Source organism: Pimephales promelas, chromosome 14, assembly GCF_988280905.1.
Source record: "Pimephales promelas chromosome 14, fPimPro1.hap1.1, whole genome shotgun sequence".
NCBI lineage: Eukaryota > Metazoa > Chordata > Actinopteri > Cypriniformes > Leuciscidae > Pimephales > Pimephales promelas.
In genome coordinates, this window is record NC_142782.1 from 25,064,448 (window position 1) to 25,092,179 (window position 27,732).

The 27,732-nt window shown below is 35.8% G+C and overlaps 3 protein-coding genes across 4 annotated transcripts in view; 1 reads left to right on the forward strand and 2 right to left on the reverse strand.

Moving 5' to 3' along the window:
- Positions 1-3,722: 3,722 nt before the first annotated feature.
- mob3a (MOB kinase activator 3A) lies at positions 3,723-10,050 on the reverse strand. The gene is made up of 4 exons (XM_039677449.2): positions 9,859-10,050; positions 8,222-8,703; positions 4,978-5,180; positions 3,723-4,094 (listed from the first exon to the last, which is right to left on the reverse strand). Exons 2-4 carry the CDS (start codon positions 8,637-8,639, stop codon positions 4,065-4,067), a joined length of 651 nt encoding a protein of 216 aa, XP_039533383.1. The 5' UTR covers positions 8,640-8,703; positions 9,859-10,050; the 3' UTR covers positions 3,723-4,064.
- A 464-nt stretch (positions 10,051-10,514) lies between these two features.
- On the reverse strand, positions 10,515-22,357 carry zap70 (zeta chain of T cell receptor associated protein kinase 70). Its single transcript, XM_039677427.2, has 13 exons — positions 22,171-22,357; positions 18,216-18,660; positions 16,748-16,908; positions 15,502-15,640; positions 14,894-14,978; positions 14,718-14,734; positions 14,581-14,620; positions 13,856-14,048; positions 13,562-13,768; positions 12,615-12,807; positions 11,954-12,094; positions 11,756-11,868; positions 10,515-11,118 (listed from the first exon to the last, which is right to left on the reverse strand). The coding sequence occupies exons 2-13, from the start codon at positions 18,615-18,617 to the stop codon at positions 11,001-11,003; spliced, it is 1,809 nt and encodes a 602-aa protein (XP_039533361.2). The 5' UTR covers positions 18,618-18,660; positions 22,171-22,357; the 3' UTR covers positions 10,515-11,000.
- Positions 22,358-24,372: 2,015 nt separating this feature from the next.
- The window catches only part of adamts10 (ADAM metallopeptidase with thrombospondin type 1 motif, 10), a 54,928-nt gene continuing 51,568 nt past the window's right edge, over positions 24,373-27,732 (forward strand). The window contains exon 1 of one of the 2 annotated variants that reach the window (XM_089119719.1): positions 24,373-24,738. The gene's annotated coding sequence lies outside the window, so the exon portion shown is untranslated. The remainder of the gene's footprint in view (positions 24,739-27,732) is intronic. The other variant, XM_039677406.2, reaches the window with a different exon arrangement.

The following is a 27,732-nucleotide window of genomic DNA, read 5'->3' on the forward strand; positions in this document are numbered from 1 at the left end:
ATACTTCAATTTTACATGTTCACTCTGATTGTTTAGTTCTCTTATAGCTTAAAATGCATGTGGGTTACACACCACCAGAAAAATTTTTGTTACATTTTGAAACTTAGTCTCATCTTAATTGGAACTCTAACCCACCTTTTCCTTATCAGGATGGAATCTTCTCACAGATGTATGGGAATGTCGGAACCCACGGGCAGACACACTGTAATGACAGACACCGGCACGTTTTACAGACATGCTGAGTCCTATCAGGAGTAACTGATCCCTATGCTGGTTCTAATGAAAGCTTTGATGGTTTCAACCCCTTCAATGTGCCGAGTAAGGCATAGAATGGTTTTGATACCGGAGTCATTTTTAGATTTGATGCAGTGTGCATTGTCACAAACATTGTGAAACAATGAAATTCATCCTAAACAAGGTTGTGTCAATAGTTACATATTTTGTTCTCCGATGGCTCAGGATTTATTTTCTCATGTGGTCAACTAATTCAACGCCACTTAGGGCCATTTGGGTCTGAAGGAGATCTTGTGACTCCCCCCCCCCCCCCCCCCTCCCTTTTTTCTATCTTTCTAGTTGCCCTCTCAATGTGTTTTGGCCTATATATTCAGCCATGAAAACAGCCCTGAAGATTACGCAAAGTTCAGTGCAGGGCTTGGGAGGAAAGAAGCACATGATGAAATACCAAGTTATGTTGAAAACAAGCCACGTGATAGAGGGAGGAGCAGGGGGTACTCTGAGTTAACAGAATGTGGCCTTCGTAAAAGGGTCCAAATGGTATTCTAACTCTCCATTGGCAATGCATAACAGAGTCAATAACCGCAGCACACACACATAACAGCTCAAAGAGGGTTTGTGAGGGTGGAATCTGATTGGTGAGGTTTTATGGGTGTGTTAGGAAGAGTAGGCTTACTCTCTGATTATTCTGTATAGATGATGGCACTGTTGAATGTACATTGCAGGAACATGTAACATTTTATGAGGAGGAAAAGTGAGGAGGCCCCTCTTTAGTGGAGAAAGTGAGAAAGAGAGGTGTTTGTGTGTATGATGATAATGTGTGTTTGAAGAAGGACAGACAGACGAGTGAAGGAAAGACAGAGACGAGTATGTGAGTGTGAGTGTGAGTGCGTGTGCTTGAACTGATCTCTTTGGGAATTCGGTAGTCCTCTTCTGTTACATCAAGGGTGTGTGGTTTTTCAGAGGAGTCAGCAAGAACATACACGTGACAGAAATGTATTCACAGGGCTGTAGCACCTAAACTGTTCCTGGAATCAAAATCCTTGCAGCAGGAAGAGATAAACAGCTTACACCCATGGTGATTGTCATTATATGCATCAAGCATTGACAGCAGGAAACACCTGAAACTGCAGCACCTGCTGAACCTGCGAGTGAATGACAGAGTGGAAAACATTGTTATGACTGTATGGGTGCACTGAACAACGTATAGGCCTGCATAAGTTTGGCTAATTAAAAATGATAATAGTTTGTAGCTAAACAGTGACCGTGCATGGGGAAAACACAGACTTCCTCTTTCCACCTAAATAAAGAATTTTGTCCATCCCAGAAGAAAAAAAAAATCGTCAGAAACAAAAGTCGGAGTTTACAAAAGAACATAAAAGTGACAAATACATGTGTTTATTTTCTTTTTAAAACCTCAAAACTCAATTCCATTGAAAACTCGTCATGTTTTCAATATGAAACATATTCCATTATTTAAAACAGATCTAAATATGTAGTAATATGATATCTAAGGATACTTTCGTTGTGCATAGGCTACTGTTTGATGCAAACTGAACCTCGATTTTTCCACAACATTAACTGCTGCCTATGCATTTATTCAAATATTTATCTTAGTGTATGAAGAGTCCCTGGGTTACAGTATTCTAGTTAACAGTAGCTTATTAGAATACCAGGATATATTAAACAACCTTAAGCAACATTTCCCTGCATTGAATCAGCTTGAAAGTGCCAAAGCGTGATTTTTTTTTTTTTTTTTCAGCGCTCGTTGACATGAGGTCAAAGCTCCGCCCATTGACGTGTCATTTCCCCCTTACACGTCACTCTAGTTCTTCTGGTACATTCCGAACAGTGGACACATCCATAATAACACGTAACACACGGCCATCCGTTTTTGTGTTGTTGCTGAAAGCGAAAGGGAACGCCTGTCATTGTGCGGATCTGTTTATCAATGCAACGGAGCAGCAGACGTGTTAGTCTGATGCAACTCACTAGCTAATAGCTAACCATGACATTTTATAAGCCTACATTTAGAAATGAATACATTTATTGTGCAGGTATGCATATGCATAAAGCTTTTTATTTAGATTGTTTTACAGAGAGATGCCAGTATCGTGAATTAATCTTTCTTTTGAATCAGCCAAACTGATATGCTTCTGTGATCATTAGGACAGTTCACTCACCCATCATTTCCTTTTGGATATTAATGTAAGGTATTGTTTAGTCACAGCATTACATAAAATATATATCAAAGTACCATGCCATTTAAATTATCACCATGGTACTACAGTGTACAGGGCATAGAAAACTTAAAATGGTGCTTTGTCCCCAAAAAATCCTAATAAACATGTAGCTATTATTATATAAAATTACAGCTTAATTTTTATATTTAAAGTTAAAAAAACAAATTCGCAGCAATACATTTTTGTGTAGGCCTACATGCTTTGTCGAAACAGTCTTTCAGTTGTTTTTTCTTTAAAACTGTAGGTAGATACTTAGTGTGCAACTGTGCATGAAAACGCTTTGTATACCTGTAAAAAAGACCATGGCAAGCAATCTGAATCTGTATATATTAACTTGGCTTTGAAAATGAAATGGGTACAACAACAAACCGGCATGACCTTGTTGTCACACCCTCCATCATCAGTGTTGGATGACACTAAGACACGCCCACTCATTATAATGCAGAGACTACTGGAAAAATCTGGCTTCTTCTGGCAGAATGAAGATTGCGAGAGGCGATGTTTAAGAGGGTGGAGCGATTTCATCATCCAAACAAACTGAGGCTGAATTTCCCTTAAACGTGCAACTTATTCAGCATAGGCTACTAGACAACATAATAAATACCTCTATAAACTTAATACTCTATGAAACTAAAATACTTAATAGGCTACTCTATATACAATAAAAAAAATCGCTATGATTAGCCATAGTTAACTTAAAACGCTATAGAAAGCACAATACTAAAAGAACATTGAGAATGTAAACCAGTTGCATAACCAAACTGTGGACCTAGTTTTAAAATATTAATGGCATCCGTGATCTAACTCAATTCAACATTTCATCATCCAGGTCTTGTGTTGTGATGTGCCTTCATTGCCATCTGGTGGACAGAAATAAATGTGTGTAGTCCTGCACGTACATGGAGCGTCAGCATAAAAGCACAATTATTTATTTTTAACTGCTATCTCATTTAATGGATCTGATTCTGAAGATTATTAGAAGGCTGAGTAAATGAGACTGAGACAAAACCATCAGAAAAGACAGTGAGCTGGGGAAACAGGATTATCTTTCATTTAAGTCAGAGAAATTACTTAAAAAAAATCCACACATAGCAGGTGGTGAAAGAAAATGGCAGGGATTAAAAATATATAAATATATATTTTTGTTGTAGTAGTCAAACATTAAGTCACAATACTATTTCATCAAGTTTTTAGTCAGAATTAGAGATGAGAACATGACCAAAAACCGAGAACAGAACAGTGACATACACAGACAAGAGGAAGTGGGTTTAATATCTCAACCACATACATAAATAGTCAAATATAATCTGCATGTTAAAGATTATAACAGTTCAACAGAACAAAAGGAATGATTCAGAACAAATTTGGAAAAAACAAAAATATCTGATAATACTGATTTCTAATAAAAAATACTCTCTGTATGCCTAAACATGAGAATACAGAGAGATGTACATGTCTCTCTCTAAATAGATTATTACAGTACTTTAAAAGTGTATAAAAAATAAAGTCTTTGAAAGTTTGTCTGCTTTTTTTTTTTTTTTTTGCGTGGTCCTGATCTGACTGGAATGTAATGGTCCGCTCTCTTTTTCAGTGGCACATCCGTGACGTCATTTCCTTCTGTAGGGGGAAATAGCACTGCATTAGCATGACAAAAAACATCACAGAGCCACAAGTTTCAAGCATCAGATATGTTCAGACAGATACCACATATCTGCATTCAACAAGCTTTGTCTAATAAAAAGAACCTGCCTCTGATATTCCATTATCATGAAATTTACTTTGTTTAAAGATGTAAATGTTATGTTTTTATTGTGATGCACATAAAGATCATCTTTCCTTGTTTATATACAGATGCAAAAACTTTGGAAATGCATTATGCAAAGTGACTGAGCTCCTGATGTCAGTAATAGGACCTGTGGGTGTCACCTGATCCCACATCACCAATTCAGCTGTGACAACTGAGAGAATGAACTGCTGCAGCTATAGAACCAAGGGGTTTTCTGCCTGTGATGAAAAAATGATAGAGGCTGGAATATCAAACCTGCTGACTCATTCTGTCCTAGTGTGGCCTTACCAATTAGCAAAGCCATTACAAAATGGGCTCGTTATCTACCAATCATGAGATGACGCATTAGCGCTTGTTTCTGTATCTCTTTGTTTCTCGCTTTCTGCTATCAAGAGGTAATGGGAACTCACTTTGACATGTTTATAAACCCACACATCCACAGGAATATAATATTATATAATATAATAAATGCTTTCCTGTAGCATTTTACTGCAGATAATATGTTTTCCTGTAGCAATTTATTACAAATAAAAATATATAATATAATTTGATATAATAATGTTTTCCTGTAGCATTTTCCTGCAGATACAATATCATATACTGTTTTTCTGTAGCGATTGAATGCAGATATAATGTAATATAAAATGAATATAATATATGCCTTTTGCTGCAGATTAAAAAATGTGCTTTTCTGACTTTAACACATATGCTTACCAGAGGTTCCAGCTCTTTGTGGTCTATGAGGTTGAATTCAGTAACAAAGTTATAGAAATGTTTGTAGCAGGTGTTCACGTGGGCCTCTGCTCCCATCTGGCTCACGCGGTCAAAGTGGTGGATGTAGACATGGACGAAAACCCGGAACAAACGAGACAAGATCTTCTTCGCTACTTGCATGAAGGTCTTAGGAAATGGTGTACCTAAAAAAGAAATGACGCACAAAAATAAAAATAAACCACAAAGAGAATGAAGAACATGTTTAAATGAGTCTCAAGAATTTCAAAAAGTACACTTTGTTAACACAGAGTGTAAATACTTTTACATAATGGTAGCATACAAAATTTCACACATGATTTTTGGCTTAGTATGCTTTTTTATATATATATATATATATATATATTTTATTAAGAAATTAGTATTGGTCTCATTACGTGTCAAATCAACAACATTTCGGAAACTTTCCTGGCTCATATTTTTTGCTTTTGTTCATATTTTTTTCTGAAGAAAGACAAATATGAATAGTGATGAAAGCCAAAATATTAAATGCCGTGGATGAATATTTACGAATGGAGCTTTAGAAAGATGGCAGCATCATTATTTTAACATAGTTATATTGCATTACATGCCAACGGTGACAGTTAAAAAATGAGAAAAAGCACTTCTTGTGTGTGTGTATGTGTGTGTGTGTGTCCCTTCCTCTCAAGAACTATTAAAGATTATCTTAATCAGCATATTAGAATGATTTCTGAAGGATCATGTGACACTGAAGACTGCAGTAAAAGCTGCTGAAAATTCAGCATTGTCATTAAAGAAAACAACATTTTAAAATAATTATATTAAAATAGAAAACATATTTTAAATTTAATAAATGTTACAATGTTACTGTTTGTATTGTATTTTTCCTAAAAAAAAAAAAAATCCTACAGACCGGTAAAGTAGGTTGAAATTCATGTATTATGAGGGTTATTGATTTCTCATTATGACTTCACATCCTTAAAAAGGTTCTAAAACAACACCAGGCAAGTTATTTGTAGATTAAGACAGAACTGAGATGACATCAAGTCTGCTGATATCATCAGAGGAGACAAGAGCCTCATATCTCTGGATGAGAGAAAAATCATTTTCATTTTCACTTTAAAACTTGATTTTCTCATCTGCACGTCCTCACAACATTAGTTTCTTATCTGGGGCACGTGATACGATGGATTATAAATTGCAGAATCATATTTCCACAGCATCATTTATTAATAGAGTCCTGTGATCTGGGCAGTATGCAGACAACCATGTCCTTATACATAGCAGATTTTGAAACCGTCTCATTGCATTCTAAGAATCTGTTCCATATGTAGACTAAGTCTATTTATATCCCACTGTAAATTGTATGACCCAATTTGAAAGGCACCACAGATGTCAGATGGCAGGTTGGAGATAATGAGACAAAGCCAGAGAGGTCAAAAACTGCACTTGACCATCCCGAAGGTTTCTGCATGTTGGACAAACTACGTCTTGATTCATAGTTTATTCATGTCTTAAATGCTGCTTCAAATGGTCAATATGTTATGCTTACAGGTGAAACTCGAAAAATTAGAATATCGTGCATCATTTATTTGAGTAATTCAACTTAAAAGGTGAAACTACATTTATATTTAGAGTCATTTAGCAGGCGCTTTTATCCAAAGCAACTTAAAACTGCGAATTAAACCAAGTGAGTCATCGTGAAGAGGCAAAAAGAACGCAAGAAGTGCTCAAAATACAAAGTTCATCACAAAGTAGCATAAGCCAGACAAGCGAATATATTATATAGACTCATTACATGCAAAGTGAGATATTTCAAGCTTTCATTTGTTAAAATTTTGATGATTGCCATAACAGCTTATGGAAACCACAAATTCAAAATTAGAAAATTGTGAAAACGTTTTCATAGCTGTAAGCCATAATCATCAAAATTATAACAAATAAAGGCTTGAAATATCTCACTTTGCATGTAATGAGTCTATATACTACTTTCACCTTTTAAGTTGATTACTGAAATAAATTAACTTTTGCACGATATTGTAATTTTTTGTGTATATGATGACCTATATATTTTGAGACATCCATGCCATACTAGAATTATCTTCAAATTTCTTCTGCATAGCTCATTCAGATGACCTACAAATGTTTAGGTTAGACAAAAATTGTTTTTAATTTTATATATATATATATATATATATATATATATATATATATATATATATATAAATACCTCAAAAGGTACAGTATTTTTGGTATTTAAGCTACATTTTAAAAAATGTTGTTGCGCATCAAGTGGCATTTATTTTAAAGAATAATGAGCAATGTTTTAAGCAATTTACTTTACGTTTAAATTATAATTTTAAGTTTTAAATGATAAAACAATTGACATACTAACAAAAGACACTTTCTTAGTGTCAAATTTCAGAACTGATTTCATACTATTTACTAAAAAATGTCAGTTCCAAAAAGTTCGAAGAAAATGACAATGATGTACTAAAAACAGAAACGTTTTCTTTGGTGTTTTTTTGCATGCACACCAATGTTGTCGAAACAATCCCTGCTCATATGGATCAACGAAAACACTGTATTATTCTTAACGGTATCTTTTTCAAAAACTTGCACTTGTCTATGTTATGTGGTTGTGTTAACATTTAGCTCCTTTGCTCTCCTGAGTGTAATGTTGTTAGTTTAATAGACTGCTTGGTAACACTTTTACAAAGCGCAAAGCCCGTTTTTTTATGTGTACTATGTGTACAGTCGAACAAGTAGCCTTTCACGTAGCCTTTCAAAGAATACTCCATTTGATAGTATGCGCGAATGCAGGCGTTCAACACATGCACACTAGAAAGTTTCATCTTTTTCCAGTGTCTGCGCTATTTTTCTCCAGAAGTTATGACAGATAAAAATGTATTCTTTGAAACTAAAGTTGCGACTATCTCTTAACCTCTTAACACAAACGCTTGTCAATGTGGGCGTCTGTTGTTGTTGCAGTCTCAGGTATTTCAATTCAATTCTAATGTGCGACCTGTGCGTACAAAATACATATGGATACAAAAACTGGGTGTCTCTACGTGTGGTTACAAAAAACTGTTTCTGGTGACGAAATTTACATCATTATTCATCATTTTATACTTTGGGCTTTTAACTTGATTAAAAACTAAACGCATCCAACAAATCAAGGAAACGTTGGTCAACAACAAATTATTTTGGATCATGTGGTCCTTACCAACATTAGTGGGGAAGATATGTTCATTGTTGATCTGGACTTCAATCCAGTCCATTAGCAGGCTCATGTATTTGGGTGCTGGGAGAGCGGTGGGCTTCTTGTACTTCTGTTCATCCTGCCAGCGGTACTCGTACTTTGGCCCGCCGGACATAATGGGGCAGGTCTGGTCTGTGCAGGAGTCATTGATTGTGCCGTAGATGAGGTTGATGCGGTTAAAGAAGTCTACCACGTGAACGGCCACCCAATCGTTGAGGTCTTCGCCATGCGGCAGCTGCACCGCTTGCTTCAGATCCAGACCGGCATTTAGAGACGCCTGTGCTTTCTTGTGCAACTCAAACCGCTGCGTTCCAGGCTCAAACTTGCGCTTGGGCCGGAATGTCCTGTCCTTGTTGAAGACTTGTTTTAGGGCCATGGACATGGTTGCCGGAGGACAGGATCGTTGCGTAATGCGTTTAAAATGAGCCTTTTGATAGCAGGGGTGCCTGAAATGATAAATTAAAGGATGGATAAACAATGACAAATTTGTGTGGAGGCTTCTCGGTAATCAGCGATTGTACTCTGAGGGACGACGGATGCTGAATGCGAAAAAGGGAGAGAAAATAAAACTAGGTCAAACTTTGTCCGCTCCCGGGTTCCCAGACCTTTTGGATTTAATTTCATGATGAGAACATCATTTCATAACATTGCACACACAAAAAGAGCAGTTTCTAGTCCATATTTTATGTTTAGATTATTTATCAAGATATATATATATATATATATATATATATATATATATATATATATATATCAAGAATATATAAAGAGGATTTTCTTAATTTTCATGACCTCTTATATTTCCAGGTGTAAACAAAACACATAAAAAGAGTACATGCGATTTTCTTTCAGCTGTGACACTGAAATAACTTCAGTCTTGGAATCAACATTTTTGCATTTTTTCATGCATTTCTTACATGATTCTGTTCTCGCACTCAAGGATTAATTCCAATTTGCTGAGTTTCCTTCAACATCAAGTGGTAAAATGTGGTGAGAATTGAGAAAAAGAAAACAGATTTTCTCAGTTTAACATGCTGAACAAACAATACAATACATCATATATCTGCATGTTAAAGTAATGTTGGTCACTGAACAGGTTGTACACAGAGGCATATATTTAGAATATTATGGGGATTTCTGAGTAATTTCCTGTAGGGCACCATGGGTGGCATTTATTGGCCAGGGCAGGGGGATTCCAGCATCTTCTATAGGCTAATAACTACAGTATGTTAATGACATATACTGTATCTATATGCCCCCCCCCCCCCACACACACACACACACACACACACACAACTTAAATATTGTTAACATGTGAATGTGTACATGTTTCTTAATAAATGGTTACAGTAACACACACCAAAAGCTAAACAACATGTTGCGCGAGACTCTCGTCTACGCTAATTCCGTGTGACGATGTCGTTTTTAATGGCGTGACCAGGACTGATAATCACATTAATTTAACTTTCATGGAAACACATTGATACGATAACAGAACAACCTTTATAAAAAGAGCGAATTAAATACAAAACGTATTTTAAAAACCGATTTTGTTAAAGGGAATGTTTTCGAGGAGTACAGTGAAGTTGAAGCAAACTTACCGCGAGCAAGCGCCTTTCTTGTTCCGCTTTGATGTGAAAGCGCCTTTTTTCACCGCCCTCTATTTTGTTCGTTATTCAAGAACGTTCTTCGTTATTGTAATCACATTGTATTTGCAATTGTTATAGAGTTAAAAGGAACGTGGCCTTCGCACTGTAACAATTATTAAGTCCACACTTTCTAAGGAAGCCACAAGCCCCTCCCTACTGAGCAAAGTACACTTCCTCTATTGAAACATCAGTGGAGCCTCTTCTTCTGTCTGTCTGCCACTGACTGAACATGAAGGAAGTGTATTGGATACACTATGGTTACACACTAACATCAAAACATTTCATGCATTGGATACATTTATAGCTTCAAATTTAAAAAGCAGCCTTTTAAATTCATTTTAAACGAAATGGTTACACTTTATTTGAACACTGTCATTGTTACAATGTAATTATATTTAAGTACTGAGTAATATTAATTAGGGTTAGGGTAGGATTAATTGGTAACCAGTACTTTCTAGGGAAGTACACTGTAAGTACATAATGTTTGGTTGAGTTAGTTGCATGTAAGTTATTACTATGTTAAGTACATGTAAGATATGTAACAAGGACACTAAAATAAAGTGTTACCAAGTAAATTATATGTAAACAAAGGTGTCAGGGAGAAGTAATGAGGCATGTGCACTTTATTGCAAGTTTGAAAACTCAAGAATTGTTACAATACAAAATTAATTGAAATACAAAAGTTTGAGAACATCAAGTTTGAGGAAGTTTGAGGAATGACAGGAAACATACAATCACAGAATATTTAACAAAGTGAACAAGACCATAAGGTTTGAGTAAATATGTACTTTCATTTTAAAAAGTGTTAATAGGTGGAGAAAATACATCCATCTGATTTCATTAACTGAAAAACTTTTGCAGGGAAAAAGTATTTTCTTTTGATAACCAACTATTATATAACATATTTAAATAGTAAATAGGCACTGGCTGAAAAATAGTATTATGAGCACTGATAGTGACATAGGCTAAGATTACTTGTATTGCTCAGTCAGATAGTTTGATAGACATCATATTACAGTAACATACATTTTAAAACATATTTTCCGATGTTTTCATTCTGTCCTGTCTTGAAATGTTTCCATTTGCCCCTCTGATCAGTTAGGAGGCTTTCCATTCTCTGTTTTCATGTAATCCGGTATCTTTTTGCAAATGGAGTAATAGAAAGTTCTCATCTTTTCCTCCACTTTGACAAAGCCTGGCCGTTCTTCATGCCTGCAGAAGACAAGAGTCAGATATCATTCAGAAGTTATTCATATTTGCTTGAGTGAGTCCCTCATCCACACACAACCAAACAGGCAAGTATGACTAATAGTTTATAATGTCAATATGTTCCCACCCACCTATTTTTATGTGCATTTTGGTTGGGATGTCATATATAAAAAATATGATGCGCATAAATTCTAAAAATACTTATAAAAAACTGCACTCAATTAAGACAAAAATAAAAAAAAATTACAGATAATACATGTGCATAAACTACACATGAACTACCAAATAAATTCCTCAATGTACAAAAATAATAAATAAATCACACGTGACTTTGCCTCAACAGTGGATGTAACTGGATAACAAGTCTAACAAGTGAATCAATATCATTGCACATCATCTCAAATGTTGGCTTGATCATTTTGAAATGCCTGAGACAAAGTCTGTCGTCAGAGCAATTTAGCATAATGACCTGCCAGAAGTGTCTCAAATGAATGCATTCCCAAACACCATGCATCCGAACGCTTATGATGTAGAAAAACAGAGCCACAGTGGCTTCCCTCGACTGCGCACACATTTTGTCACAACTTTGCATGGAAACATAGCTAATGTAAGAAACTTGATGGCATTAGATTATACTTACTTGTATGTCCAGCATTCTTTCATCAGTTCATACATGGTCTCAGGACATCCAGGGGGGCAATCCATACGGCTACCACTTTCAAGAAAACTCATTACTTCTGGGCCTTTCATTTTCTTCATGGGGAAAAAAATGGATGAAAAGTCACATGAGCAACTCATTTAAGTTGGTTGTAAGTAATGTGACAGTGTAAATGTTTACCTTATAAGGTTTCCCTCCGAAGGAGAAGGCCTCCCACATCGTAATCCCAAAGCTCCAAACATCACTTTTGCTGGAAAACTTGTGGAAATGAATGCACTCTGGCGCATACCACTTCAGAGGCCATTTTCCACCTGTACGGGCCTATACACATACAAAATCATACTCTGAATGACTATTCTTTTAACCTTGTACCTCCCCCATCAATAGGTACCATCCAACTTGTTAGACATTATCCCCTAGTCCCAGACTAAGATGCATGTTTTAATTAACACTAAGAAAAAACTTGCACTGACATATCTTAAAATATGCACACAGTAACGTTTTTTTCAAAGGCACATTTATAAAAGCTACTTAAATGTCCTAATTGAACTGAGGCCTAATCCTGGCTTAATCTAAATCCTGTCTGTGAAACCGGGCCTATATAGCTGTAATGAGCCACTGATGGTCATGTGACTAGTCATGCAACAGGAATAAGGAACTGTTCCCATTGTTAGTATATTGACAGTACAATATAAGATTTACAAATGTTTAGAAAAGATTACATTTCTCCAAGACCACAATAAGTGCCTAAAACAGTGTCTACAAAGTGCTATAGAAACACAATGGACTATAATTAAAATGTAATTGTGTTTCTCCCACAGAACATCTGAAAACAGCCTACCTTGTAATAGTTGTCATCTGCACCCAGTGCCTTCGAGAGGCCGAAGTCACTGATTTTGGCATATTGCTGGTTGACCAAAAGTACATTACGTGCAGCCAGGTCTCTGTGCACAAAGTTCCTTCCTTCTAAATACTTCATCCCCATTGAGACCTGATGCATTAACATCACAATGTTTTCAGTAGTGATCATGTCCCTAAAAGAAACAAATAGAGTATCAGTGTAAATTAATGTTATTGAGCAACTTGGGTATTTACTGATTTAGTCAGATCAAGGTTTTAAGTGATGACTTTCTGATTGGCTATTTGCTTCCACATCGTTTTAATAATTCAGATTAGAGCTTTCACACTTTAACACAAAGTGAAGTGGATCAGGAATTACTAAACCACTTCTATCTCAGATAAATATATTTATTTCATATATATATATATATATATATATATATATGAAATAAACACACACGTCACACACGTATATATATATATATATATATATATTCCGATTAGAGCTTTCAAAGTGAAGTGGATCAGGAATCACTAAATCACTTCTATCTCAGATAAATATATTTATTTAATATATATATATATATATATATATATATGAAATAAATTATATATTTGAAATTATATATATATATATATATATATATATATATATGAGATTTAATAATATATAATAATATAATATAAAGTCGCGTATAAACATCAAATTATAAATAAAAATATTAATATAAAAATAAATGATCTTTTTATTATCTTTATAATAGTCTATGGTCATTTATATAAATCTAAATTTCATACACTAAATAAAATTTTATTCATACAGTATACCGGTATATATTTTATGTTTAAATACATAACAGACTCTATGCCATTTCTACATTCTTCGACTATATATTAATAACACACATAAAAGAGTAATTTATAAATGTTTTATTCAGATGAACTCACTTCTTGCCAGAGAGAAACTTGTTGAGCGGGCCACCGGGGGCCATCTCCATCACCAACATGAGCGCTTCGGCCTCACAGAGTCCAATCATGCGCACGATGAACGGGTCACTCAGCTGATGCATAATGTGGGCCTCTCGCATCATTTCATCTTTTACTGATTTTTCATTCTCGTTCTTCAACACTTTAATTGCCACGTCAATCTGTTTGCTACACAGGAAAAGGAAACAACTTAGGTCAATTTTTCTAAAAATGAAACGGTCACACATATGTATGCTTTTCACCCTTAGTACATACCTTTCCATTTTGAAGACACCTTTCTTGACACAGCCGAAGTTGCCCGAACCAAGCTCCACCTCGTCCACCATGAGCTTGTCTCTCTTGATGAACAGGGTCTTCTTCTTGCATTCATTTGGATCATCATAAGGACTGATGAATGCATCATGGTCCATAGGCAAAGGTGGACGTGGAGAGTCGGATGCAAAAGGCACTGGGGAACATCACAGCAGATGTTATTAGCATGCTGTCATAAATTTGCTTTAAACTAGATCACAGCAGTTTTACATCCGATTACAACCGTTTTCAGTCACATAAACATCCTTAGTTGTAGTTCTTCAGTAACAACATGTTAGCAAATAAAAACTTTTTTAAAACAGTTTAAAAATTCATATTTGAGGTGTTATTGTGAGAATGTCTTTTTAGGTATTGTTAACACAGACCAGCATCCTACAAAGTTAAAAAAAACACATAGACATTCCTCTGGAAACAAATTGTTAATGCAAGCAGCTCTGTAGTAAATATTTTAGGCTGTATTAAGCCATTTATCCTTGTTGTTGCAAAACTATGGTCCAATTCCAAATGGTTTAGCAGTAATAGCCAAAAGATTATGGATTTATCACTAAGACAGCTCTGTGACTCTGAGACTTGGACTGTTTTTTGATTTATATTTTGGCATATTTGTTGATTTAATCACTGCTGTTGGATTGTTTAAACTTTTATATTTTGCACCACTATGAACGTACCCATAGGGGGCGGTGTGTATCCATTACCTCTCTGTCTCCTCTGCAACACACAAACAGAAACCCAGAAACAATTAACCACATGCATTATATTATTAGACGTGTTCCAAAAATAGATGTGTTCTGTCAGCTATACTTACCGGAGCATTTACAAGAGCTAAAAGTGAAAAAAAGGAGAAAGAATCTTAGCTATTTTCACTTGTGCATATTTCTTTTAACAACTGATACCTGTTCATATGCACATGTCTAACAGTTTTGGGAGATATACTGTATGTTTTACATAAATCACAATGCTATGACGAATGAAAGTTCATACCTGCTGGTGCATTGCTTTGATTGACACACGGTTCTCTCAGTACAGTCACAAGACCATCAGGCTTCATCTTTAAATATTCAACCAGCTGCCCTCCAGAGGAATATGATTATGAAAAAAAAAAACCATCAATGACAACTACAATAATAAAATAATACAAAAAGGTTTATGTGTTATGTGATAATGTAGGAATCTTTGTATATGTAAATTTTAACATGGTCATTTATAAATGACTATTGTACTGTCCTTTGGATGTTTTAGTTATTTTTTTCTGACCAGATTACAAATGAATATATTTTTATATTTAGAATTAATATATTTTATAAATTAATGTTTTTTTAAATATTTTAAATCAACTCAAAATGCATTTCTATTTTTTGTGTAATACTTAATACTTTAATTAAATTAAATTAATCTTTAAGTTATATAAACATCTATAGCAAAAGGCATTTTAAAAGTTAATGGAACTAAATTAATTCAATTAGAAAATAGTTAAATGTAATTTTGTAAAAGCAGTTTCGTCTGGCGACATTGTGAGAGTATAGAAGAGTATTTTTTTTAAAAATGTAATACGAGATGACAGACTCTTTGATGGGTAAAGCATAGCCTACCTGCCACACAGTGTCAAATTTAGTTCCTTCTGGCATTGCGTATTTCCCTGATTTGTCGTGTAAGATCTGATAATGGTATACAGTTTTTCCATATGTCACTGACAGCGCATAGGTGCCAAATTCTTCTCTCTCTCGAACACTAGAAAACAGATTTAGAAAAATTAGAAATCACAGCCCAGCTAACAAAAATATATTCTAAGAACATGCTTACGTTTTGCTTACGTTTCCATTAAGTGTTCCCTGCACAATCAAAACGTCTAGTTTTCAAAAAAAAAAAAAAAATGTTTTAAAAGCTTTTTGTTCAGGGTTATATGTTATTTCCAATACTTGATTCTGATTGGTCAATAGCTGTGCTTTATTCACGATAAAACACGCCTATGACCACAATGGTTCTATTAATCACTGCGCATTGTGCGATGTTCCAATGTTGTTTTTATTTGAGCTTTCATGAATATTACACATTGGAACGTTGTTGCTGTTCTCGGTCAGGGACTATTTTTTTCTAGCGGAAGGAAGGCTTTAAGTGATTTTACATCATGAAAGTTGCACTAATACATTTTTTTTTACTTTAATATTTTTATTGTGTGGTAATCGTTTTATAAAAGCAATAAGGTATGAGAGGCAAGTGCTGTATTGTGAATAAGTAACGGCTAAAGGGCTGAACTCAGTGCCTAACAACGCCGTTACTTATTCACGATACAGCACTTGCCTCAAATACCTTATTGCTTACTAACGGAACATTCCATTTCATCATTTTGGAAACACTATGGAAACTTTACTTTTAAATGTTCCCTGACCGAACGTTCTATTTACGTTACTGGAAGTTTAAATGTAATCATGACGTTGAGAGAACCTTGCCAGAGCGTTAGCCAAAGTTCTGTGAACGTTCAAATTTGCGTTCTGATGTGCTTGCTGATTGGCCTAAATTATGTTACAGGACTAAATATGTGATCTTGACCAATCCTACAGTCTATCTTTCTGAGTTTTGCAGTTTATGCAGGCCATGATGCAGATGACGCCTTTTGAGGCAATGTAGATGAGTAAATACAGCATTGTAATCATCCACACTGCATTGCATTTACTCATGACACCACTGAAGACCCAGCTCTATCTTTGCTACAAACAATAATTACTGATCATCTGATTTGCCTCTAAAAACAGCCCATGTGTCATCATGACCTTTCCACTCTAATGCTGCAGGAAAACTTTAGACTGTCATGTCTGATGAATCAAGCTCTTCACTTACAGAAACTTTCCATCCGGCTGAGAACCTGAGTACAGTCGTCTCTCACCCTCCTGCCGAGGGATCTTGCCGTGGAACCAGGGCATTTTCTCATGTGCTGTGGTGGCAATCAGTTTTTCTAGCTGTGGGGCCTGGCTTATGATGGCTTGCTCCATGGCCTCCCCCTAAAAAAGGTAACATAAAATCATTAAAAAAAAGTTCAAAGTTAAAACTCATCAAAAATCTGCAAGCATGGACAAGTGTTTCCTTCCTCACTGTTGGAGCATGACATTAAAAATGCACCTTTTTTTAAGAAACCATAAAATGTATAAAAAAAGGAGCCCTCTTTTCATGTGCACGCAAAACAATTTCTGCAAATGTCACTTTAAGGACTCCATTATACGGTTAACTAACTATGGAAAAATTAAACGCATGCTTATTTAAAGGATAATCAAAAATATGTGCAAATATATTACGGCCACAATGTGAAGCTCAGTGGCTGTTAAGTTACAACAATTTTAAGGTTTAGAGTCAATTATTCCATTTTTAACTATGATTAAAGGGATAGTTCTCGCAAAAAATAAAATTCTGCCGTCATTTATTCGCCCTCATGTAATTTTGAGAAATGATTCAGTGTTTTTTGTCATTCTTCAAAATATCTTCTTTGTTCCGCAGCAAAGGAAACAGGTTTGGATTGACATGAGGGTAAATGATGACCCAATTTTTATTTTTATAAACTATCCCTTAATTCATGTACTGTATAAGGCTTATCGTTTGTGTGGATCAGAACATTTTTCAATTTTTTTTATGTTTTCATTCTGTGTTTCATTCTACTTCCATATGTCCCTGATTATGTATTTTGCTAAAAACATACTGAAGAGAATAAAGTGGTTAAGTGATATGTAACCATAATGTTGTCATTAAACCTATACTATTTCATAGGGGTGTAAACAACATATCATATCACAATGTATCGCAATACAAAAATGTATTGTGGATAGTGTGAGAATTTTTTTTTTATTGTGTTTTAGTGTGATTACTACATTAAACTACACTATATCATTTTGAATATAATATATAATAATGCAATGGGGGAATTGTTGTGGGTCCTGATTTATGTTGCCAGTAAAAAATGGCCTATACATTATTTAAACATATCAGTGAATGCAAGCATATTCATCTAAAATAATTCTATATTTTCAGCGTCAGAATCATTTTTATTGTGGTGTCACCATTGTCCTGTGCTTTGGGTTACCAGTACCAAGTCCAAGCCCATTCATTTCACCCCAATGTAATACCAAATTTTCTTGGGAGTACCGCAATAAAATCAAATCGTGAGTTCAGTATCATGATATGTATCGAATCGTGACATAAGGGAGGGTATATCGTGATTCGTTACACCTAAACTATTTCATTGCCGTACAGTTACCAAATATCAATCAACACTTTGCGGGTCAACGGATCAGAATCAAACTTGTTTGAAAACCCTTACCTCCAGGTTCCAGGTATGACGCACATATTCCCTGAGCATGTTGTCCCTCAGGCTGTCAAAGACGCCCGCCTTGATTACTGTTTCGGCCGATCGCAGGCAGGGTTTCCTCAAGGTGCACACGAGCCCATCTGGGTCTTTGCTGTAGTACTCACACAGCTCAGCAGGTCCACAGTGAGGTTTCCCACCCGCTATGCAGTACGTGCCATTCAACTGTTTCTCTATGGAGTAATGGTAGAACTCGAGGTTCCAGACCAAGGACAAGACATAGCCACCCAAGCTGCGGAGACACTGGCGCAGGAGGAAGAGGCCGTCTCCCATGCCAGCCAGTTTCAGGTGGTCCTCGGCCTCTGAGCGACCGATGCTGCCGTAGAAGAACGGGAGGTCCGCAGCAGGGTCGTTCATGATGGAGACGACGAGGGTTCGAAGAGCCTTCCTAGATCAGAAGCTGCGGAAAATGAAGTTTTGACAGAGAGCGAGACAGATTGAAGCGGCTGATAAGTTCAACAAAATGGAGCAAACTGTTGTGAGCATGTGTTTTTGCTGATGTGGGATGTGGGAGGATGTTCCCCGTCTGAACAAACATCTCCGTCTTTTCTCCATTTCCCTCTTTTTATGACTTAAACATTGGAATTTGCATATGACGGCCCTGTGTGATCAAATTATTGGTGTGTAGAGGAACATATAGGTGGTAAGACAGAAATAAAAGTTGGTGTGGTTGGTGCTTTAGTGTTGCTTTGCAACCGGCAAAGTCTCGCATTCGGATCAAATCACCACAACAGGAAACTCAGACAGACATATCCTTCCCCACCCCCGCCAGCTCTTATACGACAACCCTCCACCCTGTGCAGGTGCTGATGCTTCAAGAATGTTCCTATGGTTGTCAACAGACACATGCTTAGCTTTATTGAAACATCTCTGGATGAAGCAGATGATTAAAAAATACCAAAAAGGCAAAAAAGATGCAAATGTGGCACCAAGTGTCTATAATGGATTCTTTATGTAGTGATGAACATTTTCCAGTGGCTGAATGCTAATGCTGTGTAGGAGAGCAGGAGGTCAATAATGAAACATGTATGCATCATGTTTTCACCAGAAAGTCAAAACTGCACACACACACACAAAAAAATCCCAACTGCTTTTATCTGCACCTCACACGTTAGATTCCATAATTTTATGCAAATGATCTCAAAATGTCTACCAGACAGAGTTTGAACATGCTCTGAGGTGGAATCACATAAAGTGACAACAAATGGAGGACCCATAGCTTTGATTTAAACCACAGCTTCCTGGACACAGAGCTGCCCACACTTAAAGGGACTATCAGTTAAAACACAGAGAAAGACCCTGCCACAGCCACACACACACACAGACCTTGTCTTAAACTACCACAGGCCACAGCAAAGACACTGGGGGACAGTGCACTGAGGAAACACGAGTCTCACGAGGCAATTTGATCCTTTTCCAATTGACATCTGGTGATGTAATTTTTGATGTTGCAAAAATTGTGCTATTATTATTTATTTTACCCCTGCATATAGCACACCATCAAGGATTTATACAATATGATTAAAAGGTAAATTATAAGTTATTGAGTAGCTGCTTGGTTGGATTGGATTTTTAAAAATGATTGTAACTATATAAACTACATAAAGTTAGTGCACACACAAAAATAAATACATAGGGTATATGTACACATATAAGTTAATATAAATATATATATATATATATGTTAGAATCAAATAGAATAAATGGTTTATGTAATGTTATCTATGTAGGTATACATATATGTATATGTATTTACACACACACACACACACACACACATATATTATTATTTCAATATTTTAGTTAGCATCAATGTGACCCTACAGAGGATATGCATATTGGAGATGGATGGGTGGATAAATTCTTGAATATTATATTAATAATGTATATATTTATAAATGATATACATGCATATTTCAAACTTATATAAACTATACAATGTGTATACATTTTAACTTTTAAATCTATATAAATTATATTTAAATTAAAACCATTTTAAAACACACACACACACACACATATAGTAGATAATTTTGAGAAAGTAGGCTTAGGCCTACTATTTGTAAGCCTAGTTTGAACTCAGATGTAACTTCAAGATAGATTTGTCAATGTTCAGCAGAAAGTGTAATGGAACTTAATAATTTGTTTGTCTAAACATTATTTTCCGGTGTGAAAAGTGGGTGACAATATTGCGGCTGAACCTCATCGAAAAATCTTCTCTTCCGTAATGCGTGCATTTTTTCATTGCGAACAAAATGTCTCACAGATGCATTTAGAAACAAGCAAACATCTGAGATAGGTGTTCGCAGTCTAGTTAATCTATAAAAGGAGCTTTGAAAATGAGCGTCTTTGAAAATTATTCAAGACAGAAATAAGATCAAGGCGTTGAGGCATACGTTCATTTTTCATCAAGTACATGAAGAATTTAAAGATGAATTTTAAGCTAAGAAAATTGAGTTGTTACAGTTCTTTTGATTGAGGTCAATTAAAGGCCCTAACAATGGTTTCATCGCATTTAGATTTTCCATGTTCTGAACACAAGAATTTGAACTATGTTGCTTAATGACACCCAAAATATTCACAATGTTTATGTCCTTAAAACCAGACTCAACTGCCTTGAATGGAAACTAACTTTATTCACAAAGGCCAAATAGCCTACAATGGAAAATAAAACTTTCTTTTTCCTATACGTAAAAGGCTTTTTGACCCCTGCCCTGTTCAAGACTGCTCACTTTGTTTTTTTTTTTGCACTTTTTCTTGTCCAACTTTGCATGATTTTGTGCCCATATTTAGATGGTCTCGCAGGACCACTGAAATATCGTGGGCATTTGGGCAGTGAAACAGTCTGGATTCTTGCCACCAAACTCACAGCAGTGAAACCTTTGTGATTCAGTGCTCCACATAGTGTGTAAAAGTTTTATGGCAAAATAATGAAGTCTGGTAAGTTTCAAACAAGCTGGATTAAATGAAGTGTTACCTGTTTTGCTCTGAGTTTTTTGCGTTTTTATCACTATTTTACAGGTATCTCTGTAAAGCTGCTTTGAAACAATCTGTATTGTAAAAAGCGCTATATAAATAAATATGACTTTTGTGCTATGACACAAGTTGTGCAAAATAATCCAAATAATGGGACAATGTGTAACTAACTGTTAAAAACACACACACATATATTCATGTATCTATGGTTAAAAGCAGTTAACATCATCTGGGGTGAAAATTTGCAGATCTTTTGCACCTGTTCAGCAGCTCAACAACTATTGCATCTTCGTCTCTGAAGCCACAGATGAATTCTCTGTTACTTTGCAGTGCAAGGGATGCAATTTTATGTTTTCAGATTGAAATATTACCCTTCTGCGTAAACTTCATGTAATTTTTTAAAGAATTCACGTAATGAATTGAACTTAGCTAAAAACTGACCAAATGCAAAAACTAAAAAAAAAATGGCATTACACTCTTTATAATAATAATTCTACCCCGCATTTTAAAAACACAAAGGTTAGCAGTGCTTTATCACAAAAAAACAATATTTAAAAAAAATAGCTGTAGACTGCACAGCTTAAAGATAAGGTTTTGAAAATTGCACGCTTGACTTTTCCGTGTTAAGAACATGCTTTACAACACTCCACATCTGCTCAGACAGCTCTCAAAAGTGTTGCTTAACATGCATACGTATTTGCCAGAAAGATGTCACAAATTAAGCTGATATCTACAATCTTAATTTCATGCAATAGTTATATGTCTGTACGGTATTTAACCTCTGCCGAACATCTCTCCTCATTTGCACATGTTAAATGTCTGACATTTTGATTGACCTTGAAAGGTTGTGAATTTGCCTCGGGATAAGATAAGAACAGACGTTCTCTGGCAGACAGAGCCAAAAAAAGACAGAATAATCTTATTAAACACTCACCGTGGCCTGTAGCTGAAATCCAGGAAGAGAGGGATAGAAAGAAAGAAAGAGAGCGAGACAGAGAGAGAGAGAAAGACACGGCACGGATGAACTGGTGAAGGAGTTATAACAAATGTATTTAGTCTGCCGAAGTGATGAAGTTCTCTGATCTGGCTTGTACGCTAGATGGTTTCTATGCTTGCCAAGTTTTAGTGTGTGTGTGTGTGTGAGCTTTCAGAGAAACCATGTGTGCGTACGGGTCTGTGTGTTTCTGTGAACACAGGTGAACTGAACTGTGTGGGCAGCTCGAATCACTCAAATTTGTATTCCCTTCAGGCTTCTCAGAAACGTACTTTCTCACCCAAGTTTTGGGATGCGACCGCTGAATGCTAAGAAAAGATGTGCTGCAAACTAATGCCTAAAACATGTTGCATTCAGTTGGTTTAGGGACCCATTAAGGCATTTGAGACATTTATTTGGAGCAATGCACAGTGAAACTCTTTGAACAAATATCATTACATGATATTATTAGCATACACAGAAAAATATAATAAATCTTGAATCTGGACGACAACTTCAAAGAATCAGATAATTTAATCCTCCTGTTCTGTTGTGTCTGTTTGACTATATTTATGTTTGGGTTCACCAAGTGTAAAAAATAAATGATAAAATCTCTGTTTCTGTTTGGGGTCAGTTGGACCACAGCACAAACATTACAATAAAACAAATCAGACCACTGACATGCTATAGGCTATATTAGCCTACTATCTTACCATGTGCAAATCCATTGTCTTTATTGATGTATTTTACCTAAAGTCTTGAAGAAAACAAGGAGAACCCTTTTTAGTTTTTTAGACATTAAAATTGTTTTAATCAATTTTCATAAAATAAGTGAAGTATCAACCTGACATTTTCTTTTAGATTAAAAAAGGCCTTGGGGGTCTCTTAGATCCAAACCTGAACAGAATATATTTTATTTCACGACTGCTCTTCAGGGTAATCACGTTTTCCTTTGAGGGTATAGGACTACCTAACTGTTGACGAAAGTGCATCTGGCATCCGGCTCTGTTTTTGGAGAGGAAGGGGGGAAGGGGTGTGTATACGATATCCAACAGGTGATCGAGTCGAGCACGAGCTCATCAAAGCGAATATAACAGTGCGAATCACAGAGCGCGATTGTTCTTTGGCGATGGCTCCTCCCAGCGTTCAGCGTCTGCCTTCCTGCAAATGAACGCTCTTGCAGTTAGGAAGTTTGATTCATTATAAAGAATCGATTCGTTCGGACGGTTCATTTTAGAAATTGTTGTTCAAAAAGATGTGAATACTTACCAGAAGTCCTCGCGCGGCGTTTCACTTGTTTTACTACAGTTCTGTTAATGCTAACTGTAGGCCTTTGTTGTAACACCATCAGTTCAACAAGAAATTATATAACGTTAGATCACATCCCGCCCTTGATAAATTATGTATTTATAAATATAAGGGATTTATAGAACAAAAAATGCTGAGGTAAGTATTTCACGAATCATACTTAATGACTTCAGGCCTATGGTGATAGGCTATTAAAAAATAAACATGAATAGATAGAACTGGTATCACCTGATTCTGAATCGGCAGATTCTATATATTGTTTTACTGGATTGGATAACCACACAAGTTTGTTTATGCAAATGGACAATTTTAAGTTCTTTTTTTTATAGAATATTGCAGTGTTTATTATAAATTATGTCATGCCGACTTTAGTAAACACTAGGCCTACTAGGCCCCTCTTTATACCAAGTCCTTTGGCGTAACTATAGGTAGCGTTATTTATTTTTACATGTCAAGCAGAAGCAAATTCCAGGCGAATTGTAACGCCCTCCAACGATGAAAAGCATGTTCACTAGTCGTTATTTCCATCTGCCTTCCTATTCCTTGTAGAACCGTTGTTGACAAATGTAAAGTAAAGAGCGTTTCGCAGTTCGCTCGCGTCGCGGCTTCCAAACTGAAACCCGCATATCTAAAACGTTTATTCTTTTTATTGAAAATGTTCTAAATAAAATGAGTCTGGGGTAATGGAGAATACTCGTTCTGTTGAAGTAGGCTAATTTGGTTATTTACATAAAGCTTGCTTGCAGCACTTTTAATGTCCTCTATATTTATAGGCGAATTGTTTCCAATTTTGTTGTTTGTTTTCAGTTTAAGTCCACCCGTTCGTTTTTATTTAAAATGTTCGGAATAAAATAGTGTGGGGGTAATGAAGCATAATAATAATTATGTTGAAGTTGGTTACTAGCCTAAGTTCAGGAAGTTTAAGTAGAGCGGTCTCTCCAACGGCGTGTGAATCGGTTCGATCGAGTCACTTAAAAAGAACCCGTTCAAACGAACGATTCGTTCGCGATTCGGACATCACCAAAGCGCAGTCCGAACTCAGTTCCTCTCGTCAGCGTAAAGACTGAAGGAGCAGAGAAACCACGCAGCATTAGAGCACAGTCCACCGGCTCATCTCAGTATGTGGCAGAGAACTTCCCGGTGTTGAAGGAGGAAGACAGACCAGACGGTGGTCGGTAAATCTCAGGGTCACCCAATTGTCCGTTCCTGCACAATTAAACGGTAAGGTCGTTGTCAAATTTGTACTTTTATTATGGAAAAATGTGCTAATGAATACATTGTATCCGTGCATGGTTACCATTCTTATTTGAACGCAAAACTTTTAGGGACACATATGCATGTCTATTCTGCTGTCAATTTGTAACCGTTGCAGTGAAACTAGAATGATGGAGGCAGCAGTGCTGTCAGACCTGCTGGTGATCACTCTAGCAGAAAGCAGAAATATCTCTCTTTGTCTGTGGGGTGCAGAGTCGAAGGGTTTGCCAAGAGCCTCTGAGGAAGGCGTCCAGTTCCTTAAGCGATTTAATAAATTATCTGCTCTTGTAATATTTCCATTAATGCCTGATTACAGCTGCTATCAAATGGAATGACTGGTGGACAAAAAATGAAAAATCACAGTCTCCTTCATAAAAATATATAGTCATTATATAAGCAATACTGCACCATTTGGCTTATTCGAGATGTGGACGTTTGAAAGTTGGATAAATGATGTAGTTTGAATGCGTAAGTTGGCAACAAGGACGCCTCGGAGACCTGCTCCCTGTCAGGTAGTGCAGTGGTTCCCAACTCTGTTCCTGGAGGCCCCCCAATAATACACATTTTGGATGTCTCCCTAATCAAACGCACCTGATTCAACTCATCAGTTTGTTAGTAGAGGCTCCAAAAGTTGAAATGGGTGTGTCAGGTGAGACATCCAAATGTGTATTATTGGGGGGGCTCCAGGAACAGGTTTGGGAAGAGCGAGCGCTTCTCCTGGCACGACTCCACTCCTGTCTGTCCGTATCTACATTTGGCAGAGAGAGCATGGTGTATTTATTTCGACTATCAGACGTAGCCTTATGTTTGTCATTTAGGATTGTTACTAGCAGAGCATCTTGATTTGCATATAACTTTTTATCCAAAGTAACTTCAAGATCTGATCCAGCCAGGGTTCCCATGCTCATGGAAAATCAGTAAATATCAGATCATAAAAAATAAAAATAAAATGGTTCCAGGACTTAAAAAGGCATTGAAATGTTTTAGTCAATAGAAATATTTCAGCTATATTTCATTGGTTTAAAAGTTCTCTTTTGAGTGATTGTTTTTGAAGAGGCTTTATCATGAACAACTGGCAAAGTAGTACTATAGGAAGCTAATAGAAATTAAATAAATTCAAAATAGGATTTTACACATTTATAATATTAATATTAGTTTTTCACTGGATAAGTTGTCTTTAACCCCTTAACTGTCACCCCCCCTTTTTGAGAATGGGGGTTAAATGCTCTATTCACACTTAAATGGTTGTAATTCAAGAATGCCTTGGAATATATACCCAAGTTTGGTCTTGTTTTAAAGAAAACACTCAGCAGATTATTGCTGAAGTGAAAACACTTCAAAAAATGAAAGTATGAAAACGTTATGGAAGTTTTAATTCACAGTAAATCAAATATACTGTACTATATATTTTTTATTTTATATAAAATATATATTTTACAAAATATTTTTACTCTAAAATTACTATAAAATCAAAGCCATAAATCTAACCAAGTTATGTTCCAAATTTGAAGTTGATATCACAAAAATTGAAGTTCCCATGAGATTTTGTTTAGGCGTAGTACCAAAAATAGCCACCGGGTGCCATTGAATTCCATTGAATTTAGTTGTGTACATTCTGCCTTAATAAATTAATACATTTCTGTCCAAATATCAATTTTGTCACAAAATTTGGAACCTTGAGACTCGGACCTTTCTGACAATATGTGTTTTGTCAAGATTAGAAAAGGTTTTGATCATAAATTATGAAATATAAGGATGTCCAAAAGGGGAGGAGCCTCATAAAATAAGTACCGTTTCTATGGCAACGCAACGTTCAATTATGAAATGGTTTTCACAGGATGAATTCTGAGTTTATAAGCTTTCAAATGATACCTAATTTATGATAACTACTAAAATATGTGATATAATAAAAAAGGCGATAAAAAATATTATTATATTTTAGAGGATAATATATACATATATATTATAATTTTTAGAGGATAATGTTATACTATAATTTTTATTTTTTATTGAAAAATACTAGATTATATGTTTTATTATGAACTTTTAGCATAAAAACAGAAGTTTCAATGATTAAAAGTGGGTGCATCAACTTTTTGTGACAAAGGTCAAATCTCCTGTTATGATGCAGATTTTTTTAGGTGCACTCTTGTCATAAATTCATTAATTACTCTTCCTACATAATTTTTAACACAAAACAGGGGTCAAATATTTAATTAGAAGTCTTAGACCTTTCCAAAAATATATAATTTGTCATAATTAGATTAGGATTTAATAGAAATATAGTTAAGTAAAGTTAGGCGTCCCGGTACCGGGACGGTGACAGTTAAGGGGTTAAACAAGAAAGTGTGTCTTTATACATGAAAAAAGCATATTTGAGGGTCTGTGGCATCTAAAAGACTGAAAACCTCTACACTAGATACCACCCTCTGCTGGTGAACTTCACGAACATCATTAGAAAACTGAAGAGGCTCATTATTTAATAGATGATTTCTGTCATAAAATAAACAATATATTTTTCTTTAAAAAAAAAAAAACCCAACAAAGTGTTTATAGAGTTGGTGTGGTAAAATCATGGCTGGTTCAGGAGTGTGTGGTTTAGCAAGCTGACTAAAATGTTCATGCTCCACAGCCGGTCATGAATGGCTCTCACATTATGGTCTCCGTTGATGGATTCAGAGTTCATTACCGGTTGTTACATAAGTCACTTCTGCTGACAGTGCATCAGTGATCATGATCTTAATTCCCTTGTTTGTGCTTTGTTTATTTTAAAGAGCCAGCGGAAAATGAATCGAGAAGTGTGATACACCAAGTTTTTGTTTTTTGGGGTCTTTCCCGGTTTGAACCCTCTGGTTTGTGTAAATCAAGTCTTGTTGTTAGTGGGCAAGACAGTGTTTGTGGAGACCAGTGGTCTGCTGCTCTTTCATATTGTTACAGTGCAGTGTCAAGCTTAAGTGAGGA

Coding starts and splice junctions, on each gene's coding strand:
- mob3a (XM_039677449.2), bottom strand. CDS start 8,639: ATGTCCATGGCCCTAAAACAAGTCTTCAACAAGGACAGGACATTCCGG. Junction 5,181..8,221: donor TATCTTCCCCACTAATGTTG/GTAAGGACCACA, acceptor TTTCTTTTTTAG/GTACACCATTTCCTAAGACC. Junction 4,095..4,977: donor ACAAAGAGCTGGAACCTCTG/GTAAGCATATGT, acceptor TTCCCCCTACAG/AAGGAAATGACGTCACGGAT.
- zap70 (XM_039677427.2), bottom strand. CDS start 18,617: ATGAACGACCCTGCTGCGGACCTCCCGTTCTTCTACGGCAGCATCGGT. Junction 14,979..15,501: donor AATTTGACACTGTGTGGCAG/GTAGGCTATGCT, acceptor TCTGGAGGGCAG/CTGGTTGAATATTTAAAGAT. Junction 13,769..13,855: donor GGTGTCTTCAAAATGGAAAG/GTATGTACTAAG, acceptor TTTCCTGTGTAG/CAAACAGATTGACGTGGCAA.